This window comes from Daphnia pulicaria, chromosome 6, assembly GCF_021234035.1.
Source record: "Daphnia pulicaria isolate SC F1-1A chromosome 6, SC_F0-13Bv2, whole genome shotgun sequence".
In the NCBI taxonomy this organism is placed as follows: domain Eukaryota; kingdom Metazoa; phylum Arthropoda; class Branchiopoda; order Diplostraca; family Daphniidae; genus Daphnia; species Daphnia pulicaria.
In genome coordinates, this window is record NC_060918.1 from 24,151,063 (window position 1) to 24,172,101 (window position 21,039).

At 40.6% G+C, this 21,039-nt stretch overlaps 5 protein-coding genes across 9 annotated transcripts; 1 reads left to right on the top strand and 4 right to left on the bottom strand.

Moving 5' to 3' along the window:
- Positions 1-29: 29 nt before the first annotated feature.
- On the bottom strand, positions 30-8,892 carry LOC124342024 (chromodomain-helicase-DNA-binding protein 1-like). 2 transcript variants are annotated; one of them, XM_046794992.1, is made up of 21 exons: positions 8,600-8,892; positions 8,448-8,495; positions 7,668-7,741; positions 7,214-7,597; positions 6,741-6,919; positions 6,498-6,670; positions 5,814-5,988; positions 5,508-5,749; positions 5,145-5,423; positions 4,789-5,069; positions 4,582-4,717; positions 4,297-4,518; positions 3,894-4,229; positions 3,236-3,821; positions 2,654-3,176; positions 1,945-2,581; positions 1,694-1,872; positions 1,435-1,624; positions 1,132-1,355; positions 876-1,064; positions 30-810 (listed from the first exon to the last, which is right to left on the bottom strand). In XM_046794992.1, exons 2-21 carry the CDS (start codon positions 8,454-8,456, stop codon positions 501-503), a joined length of 5,328 nt encoding a protein of 1,775 aa, XP_046650948.1. In that variant the 5' UTR covers positions 8,457-8,495; positions 8,600-8,892; the 3' UTR covers positions 30-500. The 2 variants fall into 2 exon arrangements, with proteins under 2 accessions (XP_046650948.1, XP_046650949.1); XM_046794993.1 differs by having other exon boundaries at positions 5,814-5,973; positions 8,448-8,892.
- Positions 8,893-9,172: 280 nt separating this feature from the next.
- Positions 9,173-11,521, bottom strand: LOC124341823 (28S ribosomal protein S11, mitochondrial-like). Of its 2 annotated transcripts, none has more exons than XM_046794768.1 (5): positions 11,064-11,521; positions 10,592-10,722; positions 10,422-10,522; positions 10,292-10,357; positions 9,173-9,693 (listed from the first exon to the last, which is right to left on the bottom strand). In XM_046794768.1, the coding sequence occupies exons 1-5, from the start codon at positions 11,384-11,386 to the stop codon at positions 9,583-9,585; spliced, it is 732 nt and encodes a 243-aa protein (XP_046650724.1). In that variant the 5' UTR covers positions 11,387-11,521; the 3' UTR covers positions 9,173-9,582. The 2 variants fall into 2 exon arrangements, with proteins under 2 accessions (XP_046650724.1, XP_046650725.1); XM_046794769.1 differs by having other exon boundaries at positions 10,592-10,740; positions 11,064-11,520.
- A 735-nt stretch (positions 11,522-12,256) lies between these two features.
- Positions 12,257-16,124, bottom strand: LOC124341930 (ras-like protein family member 12). Of its 2 annotated transcripts, XM_046794890.1 has the most exons (9): positions 15,497-16,124; positions 15,042-15,098; positions 14,644-14,765; positions 14,546-14,566; positions 14,404-14,475; positions 14,284-14,333; positions 13,591-13,709; positions 13,411-13,506; positions 12,257-12,698 (listed from the first exon to the last, which is right to left on the bottom strand). In XM_046794890.1, exons 1-9 carry the CDS (start codon positions 15,618-15,620, stop codon positions 12,517-12,519), a joined length of 843 nt encoding a protein of 280 aa, XP_046650846.1. In that variant the 5' UTR covers positions 15,621-16,124; the 3' UTR covers positions 12,257-12,516. The 2 variants fall into 2 exon arrangements, with proteins under 2 accessions (XP_046650846.1, XP_046650847.1); XM_046794891.1 differs by lacking the exon at positions 15,497-16,124 and having other exon boundaries at positions 14,644-14,800.
- Positions 16,125-16,966: 842 nt separating this feature from the next.
- On the top strand, positions 16,967-17,740 carry LOC124344037 (succinate dehydrogenase assembly factor 3, mitochondrial-like). Its single transcript, XM_046797430.1, has 3 exons — positions 16,967-17,199; positions 17,317-17,391; positions 17,456-17,740. Exons 1-3 carry the CDS (start codon positions 17,083-17,085, stop codon positions 17,654-17,656), a joined length of 393 nt encoding a protein of 130 aa, XP_046653386.1. The 5' UTR covers positions 16,967-17,082; the 3' UTR covers positions 17,657-17,740.
- On the bottom strand, positions 17,730-21,011 carry LOC124344036 (peptidyl-prolyl cis-trans isomerase G-like). 2 transcript variants are annotated; one of them, XM_046797429.1, is made up of 13 exons: positions 20,888-21,011; positions 20,654-20,823; positions 20,456-20,588; positions 20,308-20,395; positions 20,033-20,062; positions 19,817-19,962; positions 19,589-19,754; positions 19,257-19,524; positions 19,098-19,193; positions 18,882-19,033; positions 18,556-18,821; positions 18,098-18,447; positions 17,730-17,977 (listed from the first exon to the last, which is right to left on the bottom strand). In XM_046797429.1, exons 2-13 carry the CDS (start codon positions 20,810-20,812, stop codon positions 17,801-17,803), a joined length of 2,031 nt encoding a protein of 676 aa, XP_046653385.1. In that variant the 5' UTR covers positions 20,813-20,823; positions 20,888-21,011; the 3' UTR covers positions 17,730-17,800. The 2 variants fall into 2 exon arrangements, with proteins under 2 accessions (XP_046653385.1, XP_046653384.1); XM_046797428.1 differs by having other exon boundaries at positions 18,098-18,453.
- Positions 21,012-21,039: the final 28 nt, after the last annotated feature.

A 21,039-nucleotide genomic window follows, 5' to 3' on the forward strand; every position in this document is an offset into this window, starting at 1 on the left:
GAAATAAATAAAGCAATCAAACCACCCCATTTTTAACAACACAAAATGTATTCGTTCTTCTTTATGTACAGGCATGTCCATAAAACATTTATTTTTCTTTACAATGTATAAGTGGGGCGCGACCGTAACTTCAAACGAGCACAACTCTGTTATCTTTTCCTTTTCCTACAAGGTACAAAAAGGAAACACGGTACATGACACACACATAATATGTCCGACGTTTAAAAAAAATTTCCAAAAGTGACAAAAAAAAACAAAATTTTTGAAGATAGTAAACGTGGTGTTGGCAGCCAATTGAAAGCACATCCCAAAACATTTATAGTGCGTGATACGGTCCAATACAAATAGGATTTCTATTATTCGTGACTTTATATCGCGCATCCTGAAACCAAAAGGCAATTGCGAATCCCCATGAGAGTCGATGAGATTAGCTCATTAACTGCTAAAAGAGGAACGGATGAGAAAGAAAGGGACAACAAGTACACTTGCGCAAAAGATGTTCAAGATCCGTTTGGAGGTGGGAGAGGTGGGCGACGATCTGCGAACTCGCGGCGGTATTCTCGATCTTTATTCCCACGCCAATCCGCATAGCCACTACCTTGCATCCCACGAGCATGATTGGGCGGAGGTTCGAAGTCACCGTAATGAGAACCGCTATGAGAACCACCTGCAGGTCCGTGTCCGTAACCCCTTTTATCTATAGCTGGCGGTCGGTAATCACGTTCTCTGTGATCCCGCGGATCTCGATCCGAACGAGCAAATCCGGAAGCTCCTACTCCAGCGGCATGCTGACGACCATATCCGTCTCGCCTATGATAAACAGTTAATAATCAGAATATGCCATACTATTCAATCCAATTTCAATGGTAACAAACCTTTCACTGGCGTATCTTTCGTCACGAGGAACTCCCATCCAACGCTCCCGATCCCTATCCCGATCTCTGTCGACATGTGGATTGTAATTTGTGGCTCCCAGAGGTGGTGGCGGCGGGCGACTGTAAGCACCACCAGCAGGAAGTCGATCCCTCTCTCGATCTCGCCCTCTTTCTCTATCACGATCTCGACTGTCAACAATCATGATAACATATCAATTTCATAGCCAAAGAAAGATATCGATTTTGCGAAGCTTACCGGTCTCGATCACGCTCACATTCGGATGGGAATTGTTCTCTCCTCTCCGTCGGAGAAGGAGTTGGCCCTCTACCTCGATCACGTTCGTAGTCATTGGCTTTGTCAACCCAGCTATCGACAATAGTCGCACCATTATATGGTCTTTTGTTTGGTAAATGTTGCTGCTGAGCCTCTTCCGGCTCATGACGACGTTTAGTTGGAATGTTGTAACTCGAGGAACGATTCTAATTATTAAAAAAAAAAAAAAACAACAATCGCAAGATTAAAGGAAACGTTCTTCTTAACAAATAATAAGCAAACTACCTCTTCTTTGACTTTAGGCGTCTTCTCCTTGTTTTTGTCCTTAGTCCGCCCTTCTTTGTCTTTAATCTTGGTAGAACTTTTCTCGCCATCTTCGTTTCCTTTACCCTGCTTCTTGATGGCATTACGATACAGCTTAAACAATTTTTTGGCGTCGAATTCAGTGAATTTGGATACAAAGTACCAAAGGTTGCTACGGAATAAACGCCACGAAAATTATTAATTTAAATCCAACACCCCATGCAAACTCTGCTTCACTTACTTGCGCCAAACTCTGTTACGTTCGGGGTCAGGTATGGCGGCCAGGCACTTGTCAATGTGTTCGCCAATGTGTAAAAGGCACTGCTGAGTATGCTGAACCTGTTCCGTTTCCGACATACTCTGGGGAGGGTTGTCCAGCGCCTTCAAAGACTTTTTCACGGGTCTCATCTTTTCTTTGCACTGGTGAAAGCAAATTCAAATTTACAATTAGTTTTACTTACGGCCAACAACCTGAAACTCAAAATTAATTACCTCGTTGAATATGGATGGATCTAATTCACCAATAATTTCAACAGCCCGAGGAACACTATTGGCAGTAAAGTGCATGGGTCCGGCATCCTTTTTCTTGACCTTTTTGTCTTTTTTCGTAATTGAATCTTTCTTGCGACCTTCTTTCACGTCGGAAATAAGACGGCAAGGGGGTAACAAACGTTCGTCTTCAGTACGACTCTCCATATGCGAATCTTCGTCCTCGGTTTTGACCTTCCCTGGTTTGGATGTTTTTGACGAGGAAGCACGACGAGTCGAGTTACTCGGCGATGGGCTATTAAGAGTAAAATCTTCTCCAGAACTGATATCTTCCGTTTCGCCGACCAATGACTTGGAAACGGCTTTGGGTTTACGTTGTCTTTTGGGTTTGACTGGTTTGCCCAACTGCTGGGCTTCATAGAGTTTTGACATTACTTTGAGTAGATAATCAGCTCGGTTTTGCAAGTGTTTGGCTTGCGGTTTAGCATCCTGTCCGTCGGGAAGAATTTTATCAGACAATCCGGAATTGGGATCCATTTTCATAGCTTCCCAAGAGCCCATGCCGTACTCATAGATAGCGCAAAGCAGCCGGGAATCGTCGTCGTTGGCCCAATCGATATCCCAATGTGGATCACGGAGTCTGGCGCAAACAAATAACATTATTAAATAACTTGATATCACAAACATACTTAATTTCTTTATAAGAACTTACTTGGTTGGTAAGTACCAGCGTTTTCTTTCTTCCACGTTAGCTGGCAAGAGTTTAGAAAGCGGTTCGAGCTCGTGTAGGGAAGTCATCAAGGTTTTGGCGTTGATAGATACATTTGATATCTTCAATGAAGGACCTCGTTCACGCTTTTTCCGTCCACCAGCCGTCATGCCATCATCAACTACTTCTGCTGGCATGTCTTTGCCCGTTTTTTGTGACTCAAGTGCCTCCTGGCATCGGGCAAGGATGAGCTCACCTAGCTTTCTGAGGTCACTTAGCGGCTTCTCTTGCAATTCAGCATCGCCTGCGACGGCATCAAGTCTGTCCAGTGGTGATGCAAATTTTCGGAAACTCTTTAGAAATCGTCGAATTTCGGCGTCACTGAAGCCTTTAACACTTTCACGAGCGTTGACTCGGGGTCGACCTCTCTTCCGAGGTCTATCATCATCTGATCCATCTTCACTAGCTTCCGACTCTTCTTCCTGTTGGTGTCTGCGAGATCTACCTTCCTCAGCAACGCCTTTTCCTAAAGAGTAAGAACATTCACAAAAACGTTCAAGTTTAAATTAAAAGCTATTTGATTACCGTCCGCTGGTTGCTGCTGTCCACGTCCTCGACGAGGTGGAAGGTACAGGTCAGCCATTTCTTTTTCACGTTGCTCTTCGTCAATTTTCTTCCTCACATTTTCCGGAATGATTTCGTCCCAAGCGCGGTTCTCCTCATCGTTGTCAGTTGGCTTACTTCTCGAAGGGTTCATGGAGACGGGCTCCTCTTCATCGATGGTAAAACTGGCTACTTTGAATGCCGAAAGAAGTTCATCACCCATCTGCGGGGCTGGTTCGTCACGCGTTTCAGCTCGTCGAAGGATTTCGTCTATATCACAGGCCGGCTCGTCTTCGCCATCTTCGTCATCCTTGAACAACTCTTCGGCACCAAATTTGAGTATAGCATTAAGTTCCTCCTTGTTAAAAGGCGTAGCGTTAGAGGGGTTGTTCGCTTTGCGGTCAAGCACTGTCCGACCAGTTGTGTCCATCCGCTGGATCACCAAATGATCAAGAACCATTTTCCGTTTGGCTCGTTCAACAATGTCTTCCTCAACTGAAGCTTTAGTCACTAGACGATAGATATTGACTTGGTTCTTTTGACCAATACGATGGGCTCGTGCTTGTGCCTAGTAAAGAAATCACGAAACGCTATGATTATAACACCGTTCTACTTACATTAAACACATTTTTAATCTTACCTGCAAATCGTTTTGTGGATTCCAATCTGAATCGAAAATGATGACGGTGTCGGCTGTGGCCAAGTTAATGCCAAGACCACCGGCACGGGTAGACAGCAAGAAACAAAAGTCCTGTGATCCTTCAGCGTTAAAATGCTCCATTGCCTTGCGCCTCAATTCGCCTTTTATGCCACCGTCGAGTCGCTGGAAGGGAAAATGGCGCAGCTGAAGGTATTCGGCGATCAAATCCAACATGCGCACCATTTGCGAAAAAATCAGTACTCGATGACCAGTCTCTCTCAGGCGGACCAATAGCTTGTCAAGTAGCACCAGCTTTCCCGAGCCACGAATCAATTGCTAAAATAAATAAATGCGTTAGGTTAATACAGATTACAAGTTGGTCGATTATTTCAGCCAAACCGACCTGCAACTGTTCAGTAGCACTGGCTCCATAACGCCGTTCGTTCTCTTGAGGCTTGGTTAAAAAGGCGTGATTGCAACACTTTTTCAATTCCATGACGATATTGACGAAAGTGCTGGCTGAACCCTTGTTTCCTTTCCGTAACGCTGTATAGTTCTTCGTCAAGATCCATTTGTAGTATTGCTTCTGAAGCGAAGACATGTCTACACGAAGGATTTGTTCGACCTAGAAAGATTTGGTATGGGTACTTTAGTCAGGGGAAAACATGACGCCAAAATAGGGAAATACTTTGGCAGGAAGGGATTTCTCAACGTCTTTTTTGACACGACGGAGAATATACGGCTCCAGCTGTTTGTGCAATCGTGAATAACCTTTCTGTTCAGCATTTCCGTGCTCTTCTTCAAAAACATCCCAAGTGTTGAATCTATCAGGCGAAAATACAGCAAGACGTTACATAGCTGATAGAAGACCATGATGATAAAATTTGAGCAATACTTTTCAGGCATGATGAAATGAAGCAGGGCCCACAGTTCTTTCAGACTGTTCTGAAGTGGCGTGCCGGTGATGAGGAGGCGATGATTGGTATCAAACTCCTTGAGTGATTTGTAAAGAAGAGAGTCTTCGTTTTTTAATCGATGAGCTTCGTCCACCATAAGGCACGCCCAGCTGACAGCACCCAAAAACGATTTGTCTTTGAGAAGGATTTCGTAGGTAGTCAAGAGAGCGTTGAACTTGAGTCGCTTGTTTCCAGGGTGACACCATTCGTATTGCCTCAGCTGCACAAATAAAAACCGACATTGAAGCACATTTGTTGCGTCTAGTTTGGCATGGTAGGAATTAAAAATACGTACCAGATCTCTTGAAGTCATGTCTCCGATGTAGGTGACAACATTAATGTTAGGAGCCCACTGGGCAAACTCTTTTTGCCATGCAGCCATGGTAGACAAAGGCACAACGACCAGAAAAGGCCCATAGAGTTGTTGGGCGTGGAAGAGGTAGTTTAAGAAGCTGATAGTCTGGATAGTTTTGCCGAGACCCATTTCGTCAGCCAAAATCACAGAGTTCTCCTTACACCAGGCGTGTACCATCCAGTTAAGCCCGTTGAGCTGATAGTCTCTCAGCGTGCAAGTCTGTCACGAAAATCATTACATTCTTAAAATATCCGAGAAACATATCGGATGAATAGCAAAAGTAGTGAGGATTTGTCGACTTACAGGATCACCACCAATGAAATCGGGCTGTTCTTTAAGAGGAGTGAATTTGGGGCGGAATTTGAGGGCGCGACACAGTTTGCTGGGTGTCCGTTTAGAGTCCTCTCGTTCACGAAACTCTCGAATTTTGATCTGATATTTTTTCACGATAAGTGCGCCGTCTTCCCAAGTCGCATCTGAATATGGTAAGCTCTCCCATTTGATCAAATAATCAGGGTGCTCGCTTTCAGCTTTACGATTTTCAGCTAGAAGATGAAGTGTTCAATCCGTTAGTTAAACATAAATACGAACCGCACTTGACAAGATTACCAATAATTCTTTCGACAGCCATGTAGCTCAAGAGCAACTCCTGCTGCAGCTCCTGTTGGCATTCGTAGTATTCGACATCTTCTGGTGAGGCACGAGCTTTCCACACGCGGATCTCATCGTCACGTTTCAAGTAATTTTCCAATTTTTTCAACCCTTTGACCTGAAATGCGTACGACTTGAAGTTTATCGCGGCAAGTAGCGGGCAGGATCGGTCACGGCGTCACCAACAGCGTCAGGGTAGGGTAGGAACACCAACACAAAAGCCAGGAGAGGAAGGGCAGAAGCCACAAACACCAAGGGAGTGTGCACGGAGTCATAGTATAAGGAATCAAAGCAAAACACGCAAACAAAAAAAAAGGACAAAGTGCAGGATGTGATTAATGTGCCATGGTTTGATGTGGTAGGGAAATTTAATTGAACGGGACCAGTGGAAACATTTGGTTTAGGTGTGTGAAGTTAGGGGAATTCTCGTTTTCTTTTGAATGCATGAAATTTCCCTAACACAATCCATAGTGTCCAAACGTTTTGTTTAATTTTACACCCAAGACTTGCACATGCAATACACATAACAATATTTTTTTGTTCAGCTCAAAATGGTTTTAGTGATCCAGGAACACATTCGAACTATGACTGAATTGTAAGCAAGAAAGGAGAAGCTGTCCAGAAAAAAGTCAGAAAATGTACCTTTTGATCACGCAGTGTTTGCTCCGACTCCCACGTATTGTGTATGTGAGACCACCCAAGCCATTTGATGAGAAATTGCTGTTCAACTTTGTCTGGCTCACGTTTAGGACAGAAATTGGCATTGGGATCTCCATTTTCTTCTATCGTGTATATGGTCGTTGACGGCCCGGTAGCTTAAGTTGAAAATCATAAAATTGAAAACCACTGGATCCCATGTTTGAAGATGGTAAAAGCTAAATCAACCTCCTTTACGGCCCATCCGAGTGTCGATGATCCGTTCGATAGTTTCAGCGTTTTCAGACTCAACGGCAGCTGCGACAGCTTCCTGGCCCCATTCCACTTCTACCAAATCTTCCGAGCCAGTCTCCTCTGCCGAATTTTCTTTATAACTGACTGAAGCTCCCTGGCGACGAGTTGACGGTCTAAAAAAACATCAGTTCGATTTTCAACAAAACATACAAAAAAATTACATAAAATACTTTTAAAAGAATTAAATTCAACTTCTACAAAAACTGGGAGCTCAAAAACCTAAAACATATTCTTTGTGAATTATGTTAACCCGGATTGTTTACATTATTTCTTTGGCACAAGTAGCAACTGAATTCTTTTAACGTCGATATGCAAAAAGACTTAGTAATGAGAGAGCTCAAAAGCTTAATAGGTGCTGAACACAATATGCTTTATGCTGAACATAGTATGAAAAATAGGAAAACCACCTTCGTGAATCATCATCATCACTGTTGCTGGATTCATCCCCTGATGACTGGGCGTATTTTGAACGCTGAGGTTTACGAGCTGGAGCCCGTGATACAATAGCTATTTGTCGGCGACTAGCTGCCACAATAGCGTTGGGTTTGTGGGCAACACGTTGGCCAGCTTGCGGAGGCCGACGTGATGGAGGAGAAGCGACGGCATCCTCTTCCTCGTCCGATGAATTACTGTCGCTCAACTGATAGCCTTTTGCATTGCTGGCTGCAGAAGCTGCTCGTCGAGGCTGACTTTTACTGGATGGTGGTGAAACGTGTTTCTTATTCTTCGCTGGCGAAGAATCGGCTTCAGATTCGCTAGCCGAACCAGATGACGAGCCAGAATCCGATCCACTTTAGGAAGCAAATAAAAGATGAAGTGCAATTGAAACAACTTAAAAATCACAGTCTGTGTAAATCAAACCTGCTATTGGAGGATGCTGATGAGTCTGATCCAGAGTTTTCCGACGGCGAATCTTCGTTTGAATCATCCGAGAGCTAAACAGGGCAACATTGAGTTAATAACTGGATTATTTCGCTGTTAGGTAACTTTCATCGTTTATTCAATCACTGTTTTAAAGAATGGCAGAGAATGTATTTAAATGTAGTGAACGGGTGTTGATCGAATTGGCGAATTTTGCTGGTGATCCGCAATGACAGAACGCAAAATTCAGACTAAAATTACTCAAAAGGGTCCAAGTCAAATCAAAAAGTTTTACGGACAATCAGACGAGTCTCGTCGAGGAGAAGCTGAATCCACTAAAATTAGCGTGGCACACACTCGTTTTAACAAAATGTGATCACCTTAACCATACTAGTTTCGATGGACAACTAGAACTCAAGTAACACGAAAAAAATTGCAAAATTGCAACCTCGAATCGAGACAAAGGGTCACCGGAACATTGTAAAGACTTTCAAAAATGCACAGATAAACGTGATGCAAAACATTAGAACAATATTTAGACATTTGAAATAGATGACAGCTTACAAACATTTCCATTCATGAAATGTTTAGTGTTATCGACGCACTTAAAAAGCACTGAGGAATCTCGCAAGCAAAGGCAAATCCGATCCACTGTTTAACCGAAAATTAGATCACGTTGTTCTTCACAAAATAAACCGACAATAGATTGTTGACATAACATGGACACAATTCAAAACAAAATTGACTAAGAGCTCGTCTGTGAGAAACGATTCCACCTACCTTTGGCATTTTCCAAATCGGCAGTTAAATGACTCCACCGTTGAAATTCTTCACCAACAACACGATGAACAAGCAGAGCAAGACGAGGGAAACAAAAATGTTTAGCAAAATGTGTTAAAGGCCTCAGAAACAAACAGTAGTTCAGAATCAACTCGAAAGCTACTGAGGTACACGCCTGGCCTCTGCCTCTATAGGGCGGCCATTTTGGGGCAGCTGCTGCTCAACGAGACTTGAGTACCAGACAAAAGTGGAGACGAAAAAGCGTTTCTTTCCACTAACTCGAGTTAATTAACACAAATGAATCGACAAAACGATTCTTAATAATCAATGGCTCACTAGTGTTTGCATGGCACGTGTGCAGTAACCACTGTACAGACTAACGGACAGGCCAATGTGAGGAGCGAAACTCTTCGTTGGCTGTAGACTGCGACGCCATTATCACTAGATTTTTTTGTTCCGTTTCCTCTGTTGCCAAACGGGTAGAAATCTAACTAAATTTGTCGATGCCTTATTTGAAAATATTCGAACAATCAAATCTAAAAATTGTAACTGGAAAAAAAATCAACGATCGAAGAGCACAGTCGGTTCACTAAAGTCTAACTAAAGTTGGCAAACTTGAGTGGGAAAAGTAATTAAATTACACTAAATCGAATTGCTCAGATGGCAAAAAGAATAAGAGAAAATCCCTATGCGATGACAGAAGCAAACAAAACATACTTTAAAAATTATTTGAACGAAACATGTATTCAGAAGTTAACAACTTCGCATTCAAGTCTTCTGCCTTCGAACATTACATTTATCATCATGACTAGTTACTAGGGAAATATTTACACTAAAGATGTTAAAGAGCAACTAAGGAAGTATGGAGGGAAGTTAGCCTCAATAAGATTCGATTTCAAATTAAATGAACTCGAAGGCTAGAATGTTATCCATCGAACTTGAATCGGGTTCATTACTAACGCGAAAAATGCGTCAATTACATAGCGCAAAATTTTACGTGGCACCAAATGGCCAAATAGAACAAAACGCTTTAACAAGTTGAGGAAAGACGGCCATCATTTAAGCAAAAATGTCCCTTAGCAAGTGGTCTGAGGACAATTAAGTAAGATGTTGGCAATGTGGATAAATGTTGAGCTTACAGCTTTCTCCGTTTCTTGGGGCGAGGATGCGCGACCCAAGGTACCGGTGTTTTGTCGGTGATGGATACCACATTCATGCCTCCCATTGTTAATCCTTTTATGGCAGCCTGGAATTGAATTACATAAAGTTATTAATTGAATTTGCATTACATCAACTTTAAGAACTTCATAAAATAAATTTTTAAAAGCAAGCAAGAAATATTGATTTAAATAACTTGAGTTATTTTGTTTGAAATTACTCGATGTTTAAGAATTAAATCCGCTATTGCAATTGTATAATCACAACACTATAAGCACAGACAGGTGTTGCTATGATTAACAAAGCAAAAATTTACAAAAGGGTATCTTATTTCATAATAATTTTAAAATATTTAAAAATCACTCTAAACAATTTAAAACTCACTCTAAACAATAGCTTCCATCAAATTTCAACTTTTAGTGATGAAAATTAAATGAAAACAATTACAATGTAGTAAATTGGCTAGTTGGCTCTCAATAAATTTTAATGTTTACATTGAATGCACACACCAAATATTTGAAATACCATGTAAACATGGTCACACAAGCAAGTTTTGTTGGTTAAGAAAATCAATGCAAAGAAGCATTTTTAGGTATAATCTTAAATTTTACTGACATTGAATAACCAAAGTCGCATTTAAAGAAGGAGGAAAAAAATTGTGTTGATAAATGATAATTCGAACTTACCATTCTCCCTGGACCAAGCCCGGCAACAGTTACACGGACAGTTTTCATCCCAATGCCAATACCTCTCTGTAAATTTTTCAAGAATTGATTAAGTTCACCATTTTTTTTTACTTAAAAAGTATGATCATACCGTAGCAAGAGTAATGCCTGTTGCTTGTGCAGCTATGTTAGTCCCTTCACGTGTGTTTTTGAAGCCTTCTCTGCCACAACTATGAATTATCTTTACACAACCTATAAACAGAAGACAGCAAAAATTTAAGCATAAATTTTCATTCGAATTATCTGTATTGAAACCCTTACCAGCACTGTTAGAAAGTGTCATGATTGTATTGTTGGGGGTCGCATTAATGTCACAGATGGGAAGGTCTGCAAAGCGAATCCCATCAAATAGCCGATTGGGTGTTCCTTCATCAGGAAATTGATTTGTCTGTCTTTGATGAAAAAATCATCTAAATTATTCAAGAAAATAAATCAATATCTAATGTTTATCAGACACTTGTAAAGCTAAACTAGAGGATTTATTTTCTTGGCAGCAATGATGTGTAACAATTCTAGCACATTAATTAAAAGAAAAGGAAGATTTTACTGTAATCGAAGAGATATTTCATATTATTTTAGAATGGGTACTGATGGCTTCCTGATGGCAAAAAAAAACAAGCTACAAGATACAGGCTAACTGAAAGCAAAACCTCATTATGTAATACGTCATAAAACTACTAATAACCAAAAAACGCACAAATAAAATGGCGAAAAATTAATGTCGTATGCTTACTCGTCATATGGCACGTCGAACAGCTTTTCGCCCTGCGTTCCTTCGTCTAGTTTAGGCATCGAAGCAACCATTTGTGCGCGAGAAAGGTCACCTTTCTTGAGACGAGTTGCACAGGTCTGGAAATGGCGTCGGGCGTGGTCCACCGTGCTTGTTCCATTGTCGAGATCGAGCTGATTTTTTGGCCACCATTTATCTGACTGCGAAGAAAGCCAATTCACCGAGATACGGTTAGAAATGATCCTCGCGTCGAGCCCACTTGAATGGCGTGAAAAAGAGCTCGGCAGCGACCAAAACGCTCGCCGAGCTAAATTTTTAAGCGCCATGCACTGCAAAGAACGTCCGATCTGTAGAAAATGCTTTAGAGAAGAGAAAGATGGTGGACTTGGGGCAATGCAGTCCTTCAGCAAGCGGCAGGGATGAGGGAAAAGGCTAGAAATTTCTTGTTGGACAAGTCGGAAGACGAACGTTGCCACACTTATAAAAATAAATCTCGTCCACGTTGCCGCCCTTCTCTTCCTCCTTCCATGTTACGTTATCCCTAAACACACGTAAACATTCGAAATGTGCCGAGTGTTGCTGACTGCTGGGAAGCTACAAAAATCAATAACAATCCTCTTTTTTCTTTTACCACATTTTTTGTACTTTCATACATTGGTTAGGTTTTGAAAATGGATTCTGATTACGCTTCTCTTGATCTCTTTATCAGCCGTGGTAAAATTCATTACTCTTGATGACACATCCACATTTTCCTCGGAATAATTCAAACGATAATAAGAAATAAGGGATTTCCGGTTGAATTTCGATAATTCTGGGTAATGACCAGTTACGAAATAACAGTTTATGATTTAGGTTACTAAGTGGAAGTTGTAGTACTTTTTAACTGTGAAAACTAAGCTTTAAAACTTCTATGATAATTAGAGAATTTATGTGGGCAACGGTCCAACTACGTATTTCTTCACAAGTTATGGGATTTCAGAAAAAGAAAATTCTATCTCATTTTCTTTTCAACCACTGAGGGGCTCATATTCAATTGAGTTTCAAAAGACGCGGAAGTTAACGTATCCCAGTAGTCATCTCATCATACAGATAGCCTACTATTCCTGCTCATCAATTCGGCGAAGTTCGGTAAAAGTAATATCCATATAGTTCCTCTTTCTAATTCTCGGATCCGAAATTGAAATTACATAAGAAAAAAGTGACGATAGTTATATTTGATTCTTGTGAAACTCATTCGTGTTCGTGTAAAGACGACGAAATCAGTATTATGTGTTGTGCAGCAATTTTTTTAAAAAGTCGATACATTTATCAACATCAGATCACATTGAGGCATCAGCTAAAAATAATGGTGTGGGAGGACATTGTAAAGTGGCAAAGTAAAATGACAGTGAAATATTGCAACCAAATGACATGAGTGAAACTTGTGTAACTTTCGTTTTCTTTTGCGGCCGTGATTTTATTGGAAAATTCCTTTGAAACCTTTGCCCTTAAGGAAAGAGAATCGGGAGTTGTTGCCGGCAGCTTCGGGACGACTACTGCTGCTGCCGTCTTTGCTGGCGCTTGACGACGAGCTGCTGGACTGTCCGTTCTTACTACCATGATGGATCACTCCCGGTGAGCGCAAACGACGTGAACGATCTGCAACACGATGACGTAAACAAAAACAAGGAGATAAATTAGTCATATTTATCGTCTGTGGTTGCAGAGGCTGTGTCGTAAAATCCCGTATTTAAGATGTCGGGATTCTATAAATGAACCTCGTGATAGTAGAGAAACCGAGCAGCTCAATTCCCGAACCAGGATTTTCTCTCTTGTGCAATCGACGAATGCAAAAGGAGGCGTTTGCCAACTAGGGGGACCCACCCACCCACCCACTCGCAAAGCCTCCCCAACCGGCATTTGAAGACATTCATTCCAGCGTGAAATGTCGTGTTGAGATAGCAGCAAAGGTACTTTTATCACGGGCTCGCCAATATTTCCCAACAAAACAGACGCACATTTTCTGGCACGATTTCAAATCTCTTCTTTTTTAATTATGCTATAACAGTAGTAGCTACGAGTCTGCGCCGAAACGTAGAGCTGTGCTGCTACACTGCGTGATTTGACCGCAGTGTCGCCGAATTGTCACCAGTCCCAGATAATCGATCATCTATTATTATACAACAGAGCGAAGGGAAGACCAGGGCAAACGTGATAAATCTGTCACTGGTTATTAATTTTGTTTTTCTAGATTGGTTTATAAATAAAATAGCCCGGGCGATTACGAGATATAAGAGAGAAACTAGACCAATTCCTTATAGAAGGAAATTCTTTGTCGCGAGTCGGAACGGTTCATTTTTAATTGACTTACCGATATGCGTGAGGAAACTGTTGCCGCTTTTGCTCTCTTCATTGCCAAAATACAAACTGCGAATGGGCATGTAGCGCTCCTGCTCGCGAATCACTTCTGTGAACAAAAATTTGAAATAACTTTTTGTTTTCTCCAAATTTGAATAGATATCAAATGTTTATTCAAATTAGCGCCAATTACCGCGAATAGCTTCGTGGAAAACGCGCTCGACGGAGCTGAACTCTTCGGCCGCGGAAGTCTCGAAGAAGGCAGCGTTGTAGAAATGAGCCAGACTGGAACCTTCAGGTTTACTTACCGTCCTGATGATGTCAAGAAACCGAAAGAAATGATACAAATGTTATTTCCGTTATATTCCGCAGTCGTTGTTGTGATGTTTCAAATGCTCTACCAAACAACTTGACTGAGTATAACGGAGAGCCCCGCAAAAAAGTATAATAGATACATGTCATTAAAAGGTGTTTTTTTTTTTTTGCTGGAGGGTAATTGGCACAAGTTCAAGAAACGTGGAACAGCTGTTGGTTACACGGGAAAAACTTTATACTGAGATAAGCTCTTTTGCTCATCCTTCTTGGTCATTTGGGGCAGCTATTTGCGCGAAAGACAAACTGATATCTTCTCTCTGTACTGACGTTGACATCCTCGTTTCGCAATGTATGTACTCCCCCGAAATACCGTAGACGAGTTTAGTGAGTGATTCATTTACGACAATCAACACAATGAATGCTCAATTTATCAGTCTTTCACTATAGTAGCTCTACGCTATGCAGGGAATGGTGCACATTTGTTGCTAATTCACGTCCCAAATCACGGGATTTAAGCGGGATTTAACGAGAACTAATAAGACGTTCAACTGGCGCATTTTAAGCTTCTTACCTGTAGCGTTCCAGATCCACTTTGTTCCCAATGAGTATCAGCGGGGCGTCCTAAATAAAACAATTTCTTTGAAAATCATTGGAAAAGATAAATGTTAATATTCAAATGATGAGCTCATACGTAAGTGGTCGTGAGTCGTAAATGTTGACTAATTCCGTCCAGATACCTCTGCGCCGTTTCAAAACTGCTTCGCTATAAAAAAATTAATTGCTCAATTAATTGGTTTTGCGATGAAAACCTTAAATTATTAAATTGTACATACCTGTGTAATGCTGTATATTACCTGTGATTAAGAAGGAAAACAATTAACATTTTTTTTTTTTTTCAAAATTCGACAATAAATTTAAAATGAGGACTTACTAAGTATCCGTCAGCCCATTTCAAATAGCGTTCGGGGTCTTTGCCTTCTTTGTCGCACGTGTCCATAATCCTCACCAAAATGTCCTGATTGTCGACATGCTCCGGCTTGGAATAAGTGTCCTCTTTCCGTCAAAATATATTTCATTTCGAAAATAATCTGATCAGAAAATTTATGTCTTTTTCATCGGAAAACTATATACATCTTTAAGTCTAATTGACAAGATTGGATTGGATGGAGAGGAACGAGATAAAGCTACCTCGTTTATATAAACATCTTATGTGTACAAATTCTGTACTATTTTACGTATATGTGATGGGGTGCAATTTGTAGTCAGGATTTCTTTTTTTAAATTTTGTTATAAACGGATGGTAGACTACAGTAGATATTCTAGTAGTACCTAATTCTGGATCGTACTCGTTGATAAACCGGCGGGTGATATACTTCACAGTCAGGGCTATTTAAAACAACATAAAACGATTATTATTTGTTGTCTAATAGTTTGGTTAGGTCTGCTGGGGTCGGGCGCCATCAGAGAGAACATAAAACGTGTGGAAAAACAACATCAAGACACCGCGGAAGAAAAGCTTTCGAAAGCTGAAAGAGGGAGCGTGTGATATGGAGATAGACGTAAGACTAATACGCGTAAAAATGTGTGGACTCTACTATTTTTAGAAAAATAAACCGCGCCGTGCAGCGCATCGAATGCGGTTTGTTATTACGGACACGGAAATTGCGTTCTCTCCTCTTTCGCTCACCTTTCCGCCTTATTGCCTCCTTTTCTGCCCAACACAATTGGCAAAACAATAGCCTATATAGTATTAATTACTACTACTAGGTAGAATGTAATTGGACCTGATTTGCCGCTGCCGAGCTCTCCGATTAAAGCCAAATTGACTTCGTTGGTTCCCTGAGATCCGCTTCTGTTACGCATCATGAGGAGATTCCGCTTAGAGATGGAAGATTGTATCGTACTCATGACAACGGTGCAAGTATATATCACTGATACGAAATTTTTACGACGTCAAAGTAACACGACACAGAGTCGGGGATGGGAGAAAATGAATCGTGAATGAACGTCTTCCGCCCAGACATCAATAAATGCGATGGAGTTTTCCCCACTGATTTATTGACCGCGGTCACCGATGGCAATACTATTGTTGTAGCAGGGAGAAATGATTCAAACGGCGGCACTGCTGGTGCACTCCATGAGAAGACAGTGCAGAGAGAGAGAGCGATATCTATTTGCGTTCTGTATCCTTGCTGTTTCCACTTATAACTGCCCGGCAGATAGGAAAACGTATAGAGGAGATGTCACCCAAGTTGAACGTGTATATGAGAAAACGAAAAAATCTTTTCCCTTTTTTCTTAGGCCAACGGCGCAAGCGCAGACATTGCCTATATTTAAAACGGAAAGATCATCCTATTTGTTTCAACGACGTTGCAAGAAGGGGCGTGTTCGTTACCGATATAGTCCTCGCATGTAACCAAGCCAACGCGCGCGGAATATTATGAAATATTCATATCCCACCCACCGTGTAGTTTGCTAGAACTTGGATAAAAGATATATAGAATCGTTCGAAAAGGTTTTAGCCTACTAAAACCATGAAATCAAATATGCTTACTTCCAGTAAAAGTCTTATAAAGCATAATCTTCCAAAGGGCACTGCATGTATACATCGTATGAGGCGTTATTCTGTTCCAAATCACCAAAATAGTCGTTTTAAACGTGTATAGGGGCTATACGTGGTGATGTTGTTAGTGTGAATGTAGGGAGACCAGATGCGACCCTACTGACAGCTTCGTTTCATAGCATTTTGGAAAAAAAAAGTTACGTATTGCATTTTTAAAAGACTGTTGGAAACGTTGACGACCCCATGTAGAACGTCGTCCCGGTTTCTCAGGAAACAGCCCCAACTGCTGTTGCCATAGCGTTCTAAGATCTGGCAAATGTTGACAACTCACCTTTGATGACAGTTGAATGTGATGAAGCACAAAATAATATATTTAAAAAAAAAAACTTAGAGATATTAATTTAACGCTTTGAGATTTATACCAGAATATACGCGAACAACTGCATTCGTTGAACGAAAACGTGCAAGGAGTGGTTAATAGTTCCTAATTGAAAAAGTTATGCATTTGCACGGACGTGTAAATAATTTACAGCAATCAAAAGGCAACGACGGACTTGACTAAATTAGTTGATGATTAAAAGAGATGTACCAGATCGCATTCCGCAAGTAAAAAAATAGATAAATAGAAGAAAACTTGCTGATTGTTAGTTGTTACACATCGACGCGTGTTATGAAGTTGAAGGCAACACTGTCTTCACTACAGACGATTCTGATGCAAGTGATGAGAATAGTAAACATATTGGATTGTTTACAACTTGATGTCTTGAAGAACTCTCCTGTAGAGGAACGTTGTTACATAATTTCAAAATGGCTAGTGCTGCATCTACCGCGTTCACTCATGTTCAACGAGTTCGCTTGTTGTATAAAACCATACTTCGGATTCATCGGGGATTACCTTTGGAGATAAAAGCGATTGGTGATCAAGTAAAAGTTTTTCTGTTCTAAAATGTGCTTTCTACTAGATTTCTTTAATACTGTAGTAAATTGCAATATTATTACCTGAAATTTATCAGAATTACCATTTGTCTTTTGTTCTTGTAGTACGTCAAAGATGAGTTCAAACGTCACAAGACATGCCAACCACAGGAAGTCAATCAATTCATGACTGGATGGGTGGTACTGTTCAAAAAAGATTAAGTAAATTTTGTTACATTTTATAAAAATTTGTTAAATAATTTAGGATTATGCAGTTACTCTTGCAAAGCAGCTGAATGTGAGCCAGTTGAAAAAACAAACTCCCGCTTTAGGCAAACATCTCACTCCAGAAGAACTTGACTTATTTAAAGACGACCAGATTTCCCAATTGCACGAACTCATGCAAGAAGCAATTAAACCCAAAGTAGATTCAGTTGAGGATGACATACTGCCTAAAAAATTGTAACATGTTCTAATTCTAAACAAATTGTACATATTTTCTCCTCTAGTACTGATTTCTGAATTAATATAATGAAAAATAGTGTTCTGATTCTTGTATTTCTGTGTAACTTCAGGGTCAAGTGACTTCAAATTTTGTAATTCCACGATTTTAGCGTCTTCTTGAGCGTTCATGGGATCTCGAACGGCTTCTCTTGTTATGATCCCTGCGGGATCTATCGCGTGATCGCGATCGGCGTCTATCGTTCCTACGCCTATCTGAATCACGGTGATGCTTATCACGTTCACGTGAATCACGCCTGTCACGAGAACGACTCCTACGGCGATCCTAAAAGTAGCATAAAAGTGTTCAGAAAAATGTATTAACTTTTGCACATTCAGGTCGTTTTTTGTTTATGCGGTGAAGAAGATAAACAATTTCTTAGACGAATAAGAAAGTTTTATTTACCGTTTGTTTATCCTTGCTGGAATGGTTGCCGCTGTCTTTGTCTTTCTCCACCGCCTCCTTGACCGCGCCTCCTTTGGCCTGCTGATTGTTGTCTTTTGTCTGAGGTGCCAAAACAATCTCTGCTGAAACCTTCTCCTCGGCGACCTTGGTGGCCGGAGCTGCTGGTTTACTGTTTTCTGCTGCTGCAGCAGCAGCCTCTTCGTCAGCGTATGTTTTGGCCAAGCTACTAAGGCCAGTTACGGGCAATTGTTGTCCTTTTCGTGAGTCACGCCTCCGAGAGATGTCTTCACTTTCAGGACTAGGTAATTCCGATCGACTCCTGCCTCGAAGCTTCTCTAAAGTATCCGATCCTAATCCTTAACAAATTGACAAATTGAATTGTCCATTTTGGGTTATAAAACAAAAAAACAATGACAACATCTGCACTTCCAAGAATAAGTGCACAAAGTTATAATTACCTTGACCAGAACTGTCGTCGGACGACTCAGCGTCTTCTTTGGGCTTTGGCTGGGAATGTTGAATAGTTTTAACGTTCGCATCTTCTTTGATTTCTCCTTCATTGTCAGAATGAGGGGCATCTTCTTCATAATCAAGTGCAAGGTCAAAATCAACAGCTCCACTTGATTCTTTGTCAGGTTTAGCGATCGACGAATTTTCTTCAGCTTTATTCTCGTTCTCCTTTGGAACAGAAGTGCCGTTGTTTGTTTCCTTGTTTTCTGAAGGGCTACACAAAACAAGACACTAAATTCTACTGCTTTAGCATAACACGGAAACTCAAACTTACACTTTTATATTGAGTTGCTGTTCCATTTCTTCCAATTCCCGTTGAAGAACTTTCTGCCTTTCAGCTTGTTCCCTTTCAGCGTGGCGCTTCTTCCTTTCTTCTTCCCGTTTCTTTAATTCATCGTCTCGCTTTTTCCTTTCCTTTTCACGGTGCTATTAACAAACAAACAAAAGATGTTTAAACTTAAAAATAAAATTTTTTGTTTTGATTATCTACCTCAAATTCCTTCATTGAAATTGTTTTGCGTTGTTCATAACGCCAATGAGGAGGAGTTGGGCTTCGAGACGGACTATGCGAAGGGGTCCGGTACCGCTGTATTATCGAAAGATTTATACAAGTTCAAAATAAAGGATGTTTTTTTTTAAATGGCATTACCAGTGATCCTCGTCCCTTGACTTTCCTGCCACTTTTAGTTCGTCCACGGATTTGGGCACGTCGTTTCTCCCTTCCTCTTTCATCTTCATCATTATTACCCTTCTTTTTCGAATCTGCGTCGTCATTCTTTTTTTCACCTCGATAAAGATAGCGATTAGACGGAACCTCGGGGATTTCGTCGGGGTTAATTTTCGAGAGCGTCACCAACGGATGAGGCAGCCCTTCAAGTTCTTGATCGGATTTTTCCCCTTGGTCACCACTAGTCGATCTAACCATAAAGAGAATAATTATTGGCAACTACTAAGAAACAATAAATCAAAAAAGAAAAAAACCTCTTTTTCTTCTTGTCCTTTTTAGATGTTTTCTTCTTGTTTTTCTTAGTTTTTTTCTCTTTTTTAACCTCTCCTTCCTCTATAGAGCTGTCGGATTCACTACTACTGCTGCTACTGGCGCTACTGCTTTCGCTGGAAACAGAAACCTTGCGCTTTTTCTTCTCCTCTGAAATTATAAAATTGATTTAAGTAATTTGAATAAATTCAAACTTCTTTGTAATGAAATACCTTTCGGCTTGGCCTTAGGAACAAGTTCTCCACAATTCACAACTTTAGCATCTTGCAATGGTCGACTCCGTCTGTCCACCGGTAGACCCTCAATTTGTTTCACTACTGCTTGACCAGAAATAATGTGACCAAACACAACGTGAATACTACCAAAAACAAAAAGCAACAATCAATTAAAGTACTTGGAGAGATAGAGGAAAATGTGTCCTAACTTACTTGTCCAAATGAGGTGAAGGCTGGGTAGTTCTGCCAATGACACAAAAATTCAAAGAAAAATACAGTGCCCATGGATGTAGGGGAGGGTTAGATTGAACTGGATCATCATCTTGTAAAGAACTCCCTTTCCACTGTAACCAATTTTCTCCTTAATTAACTTACACACATGAATGAATTTGCAACTAAATGAATAGAGCATAATTCATGACAATTTTCATTTTTATCAAAATGGTTGACAACTAACATAAGTGAATAATAGAAACAAAATGTCTTACATGAAAAACTGAGAACCATTTGTATCCTTTCCTCTGTTGGCCATGGATAAAAGAAAGGGTTGCTCGTGCTTTTTAACAAATTCCTCATCTAAGCAACAATGTAATAAATTACTCTTGAATGTCATTATTGTCATAACCAAATACACACCTTCATAAGTTCCACCGTAAATTGATTCCCCTCCAGTTCCATTTCCGTTTGAGAAGTCCCCTGATTGGATCATAAAATCTTTGACAACACGATGAAATACAATTCCCTTGTAATGAAGGGGTTTTCCTGTAGTCTGAAGAATAAATGCAACAATAAACACTTAATAGTTGTAGACATTATATCGAATAGGTAACACACCTTTCCAATGCCTTTCTCTCCTGTACAGAGAGACCTAAAATTTTCACACGTGATTGGTGCGATGTCATTGAATAGTTCCATAACGATCCGACCGGCTGCAATACCGCCGATCTCGATGTCAAAAAAACATCGAGGTTTGTGACTCTTCACTTCCGTCATTTTTTAACTACCTAAAACACAAAATCAGAATCAGCAAGTTGAAAAACCGTAATTGAAATTTATCTCTGCAACAACCTTATCTGTAATTTAGAATACTATTGTCTAGTCAAGTGAAATTGAAAATCTCGAATGGAAAAATAACTTGGATTTTTTTTGGCCACGACAAAATTAGTAATGCCCAAGCATTGAAGTTGCCCTAAGCCGAAGAACAGCACGTCAGCATGTGA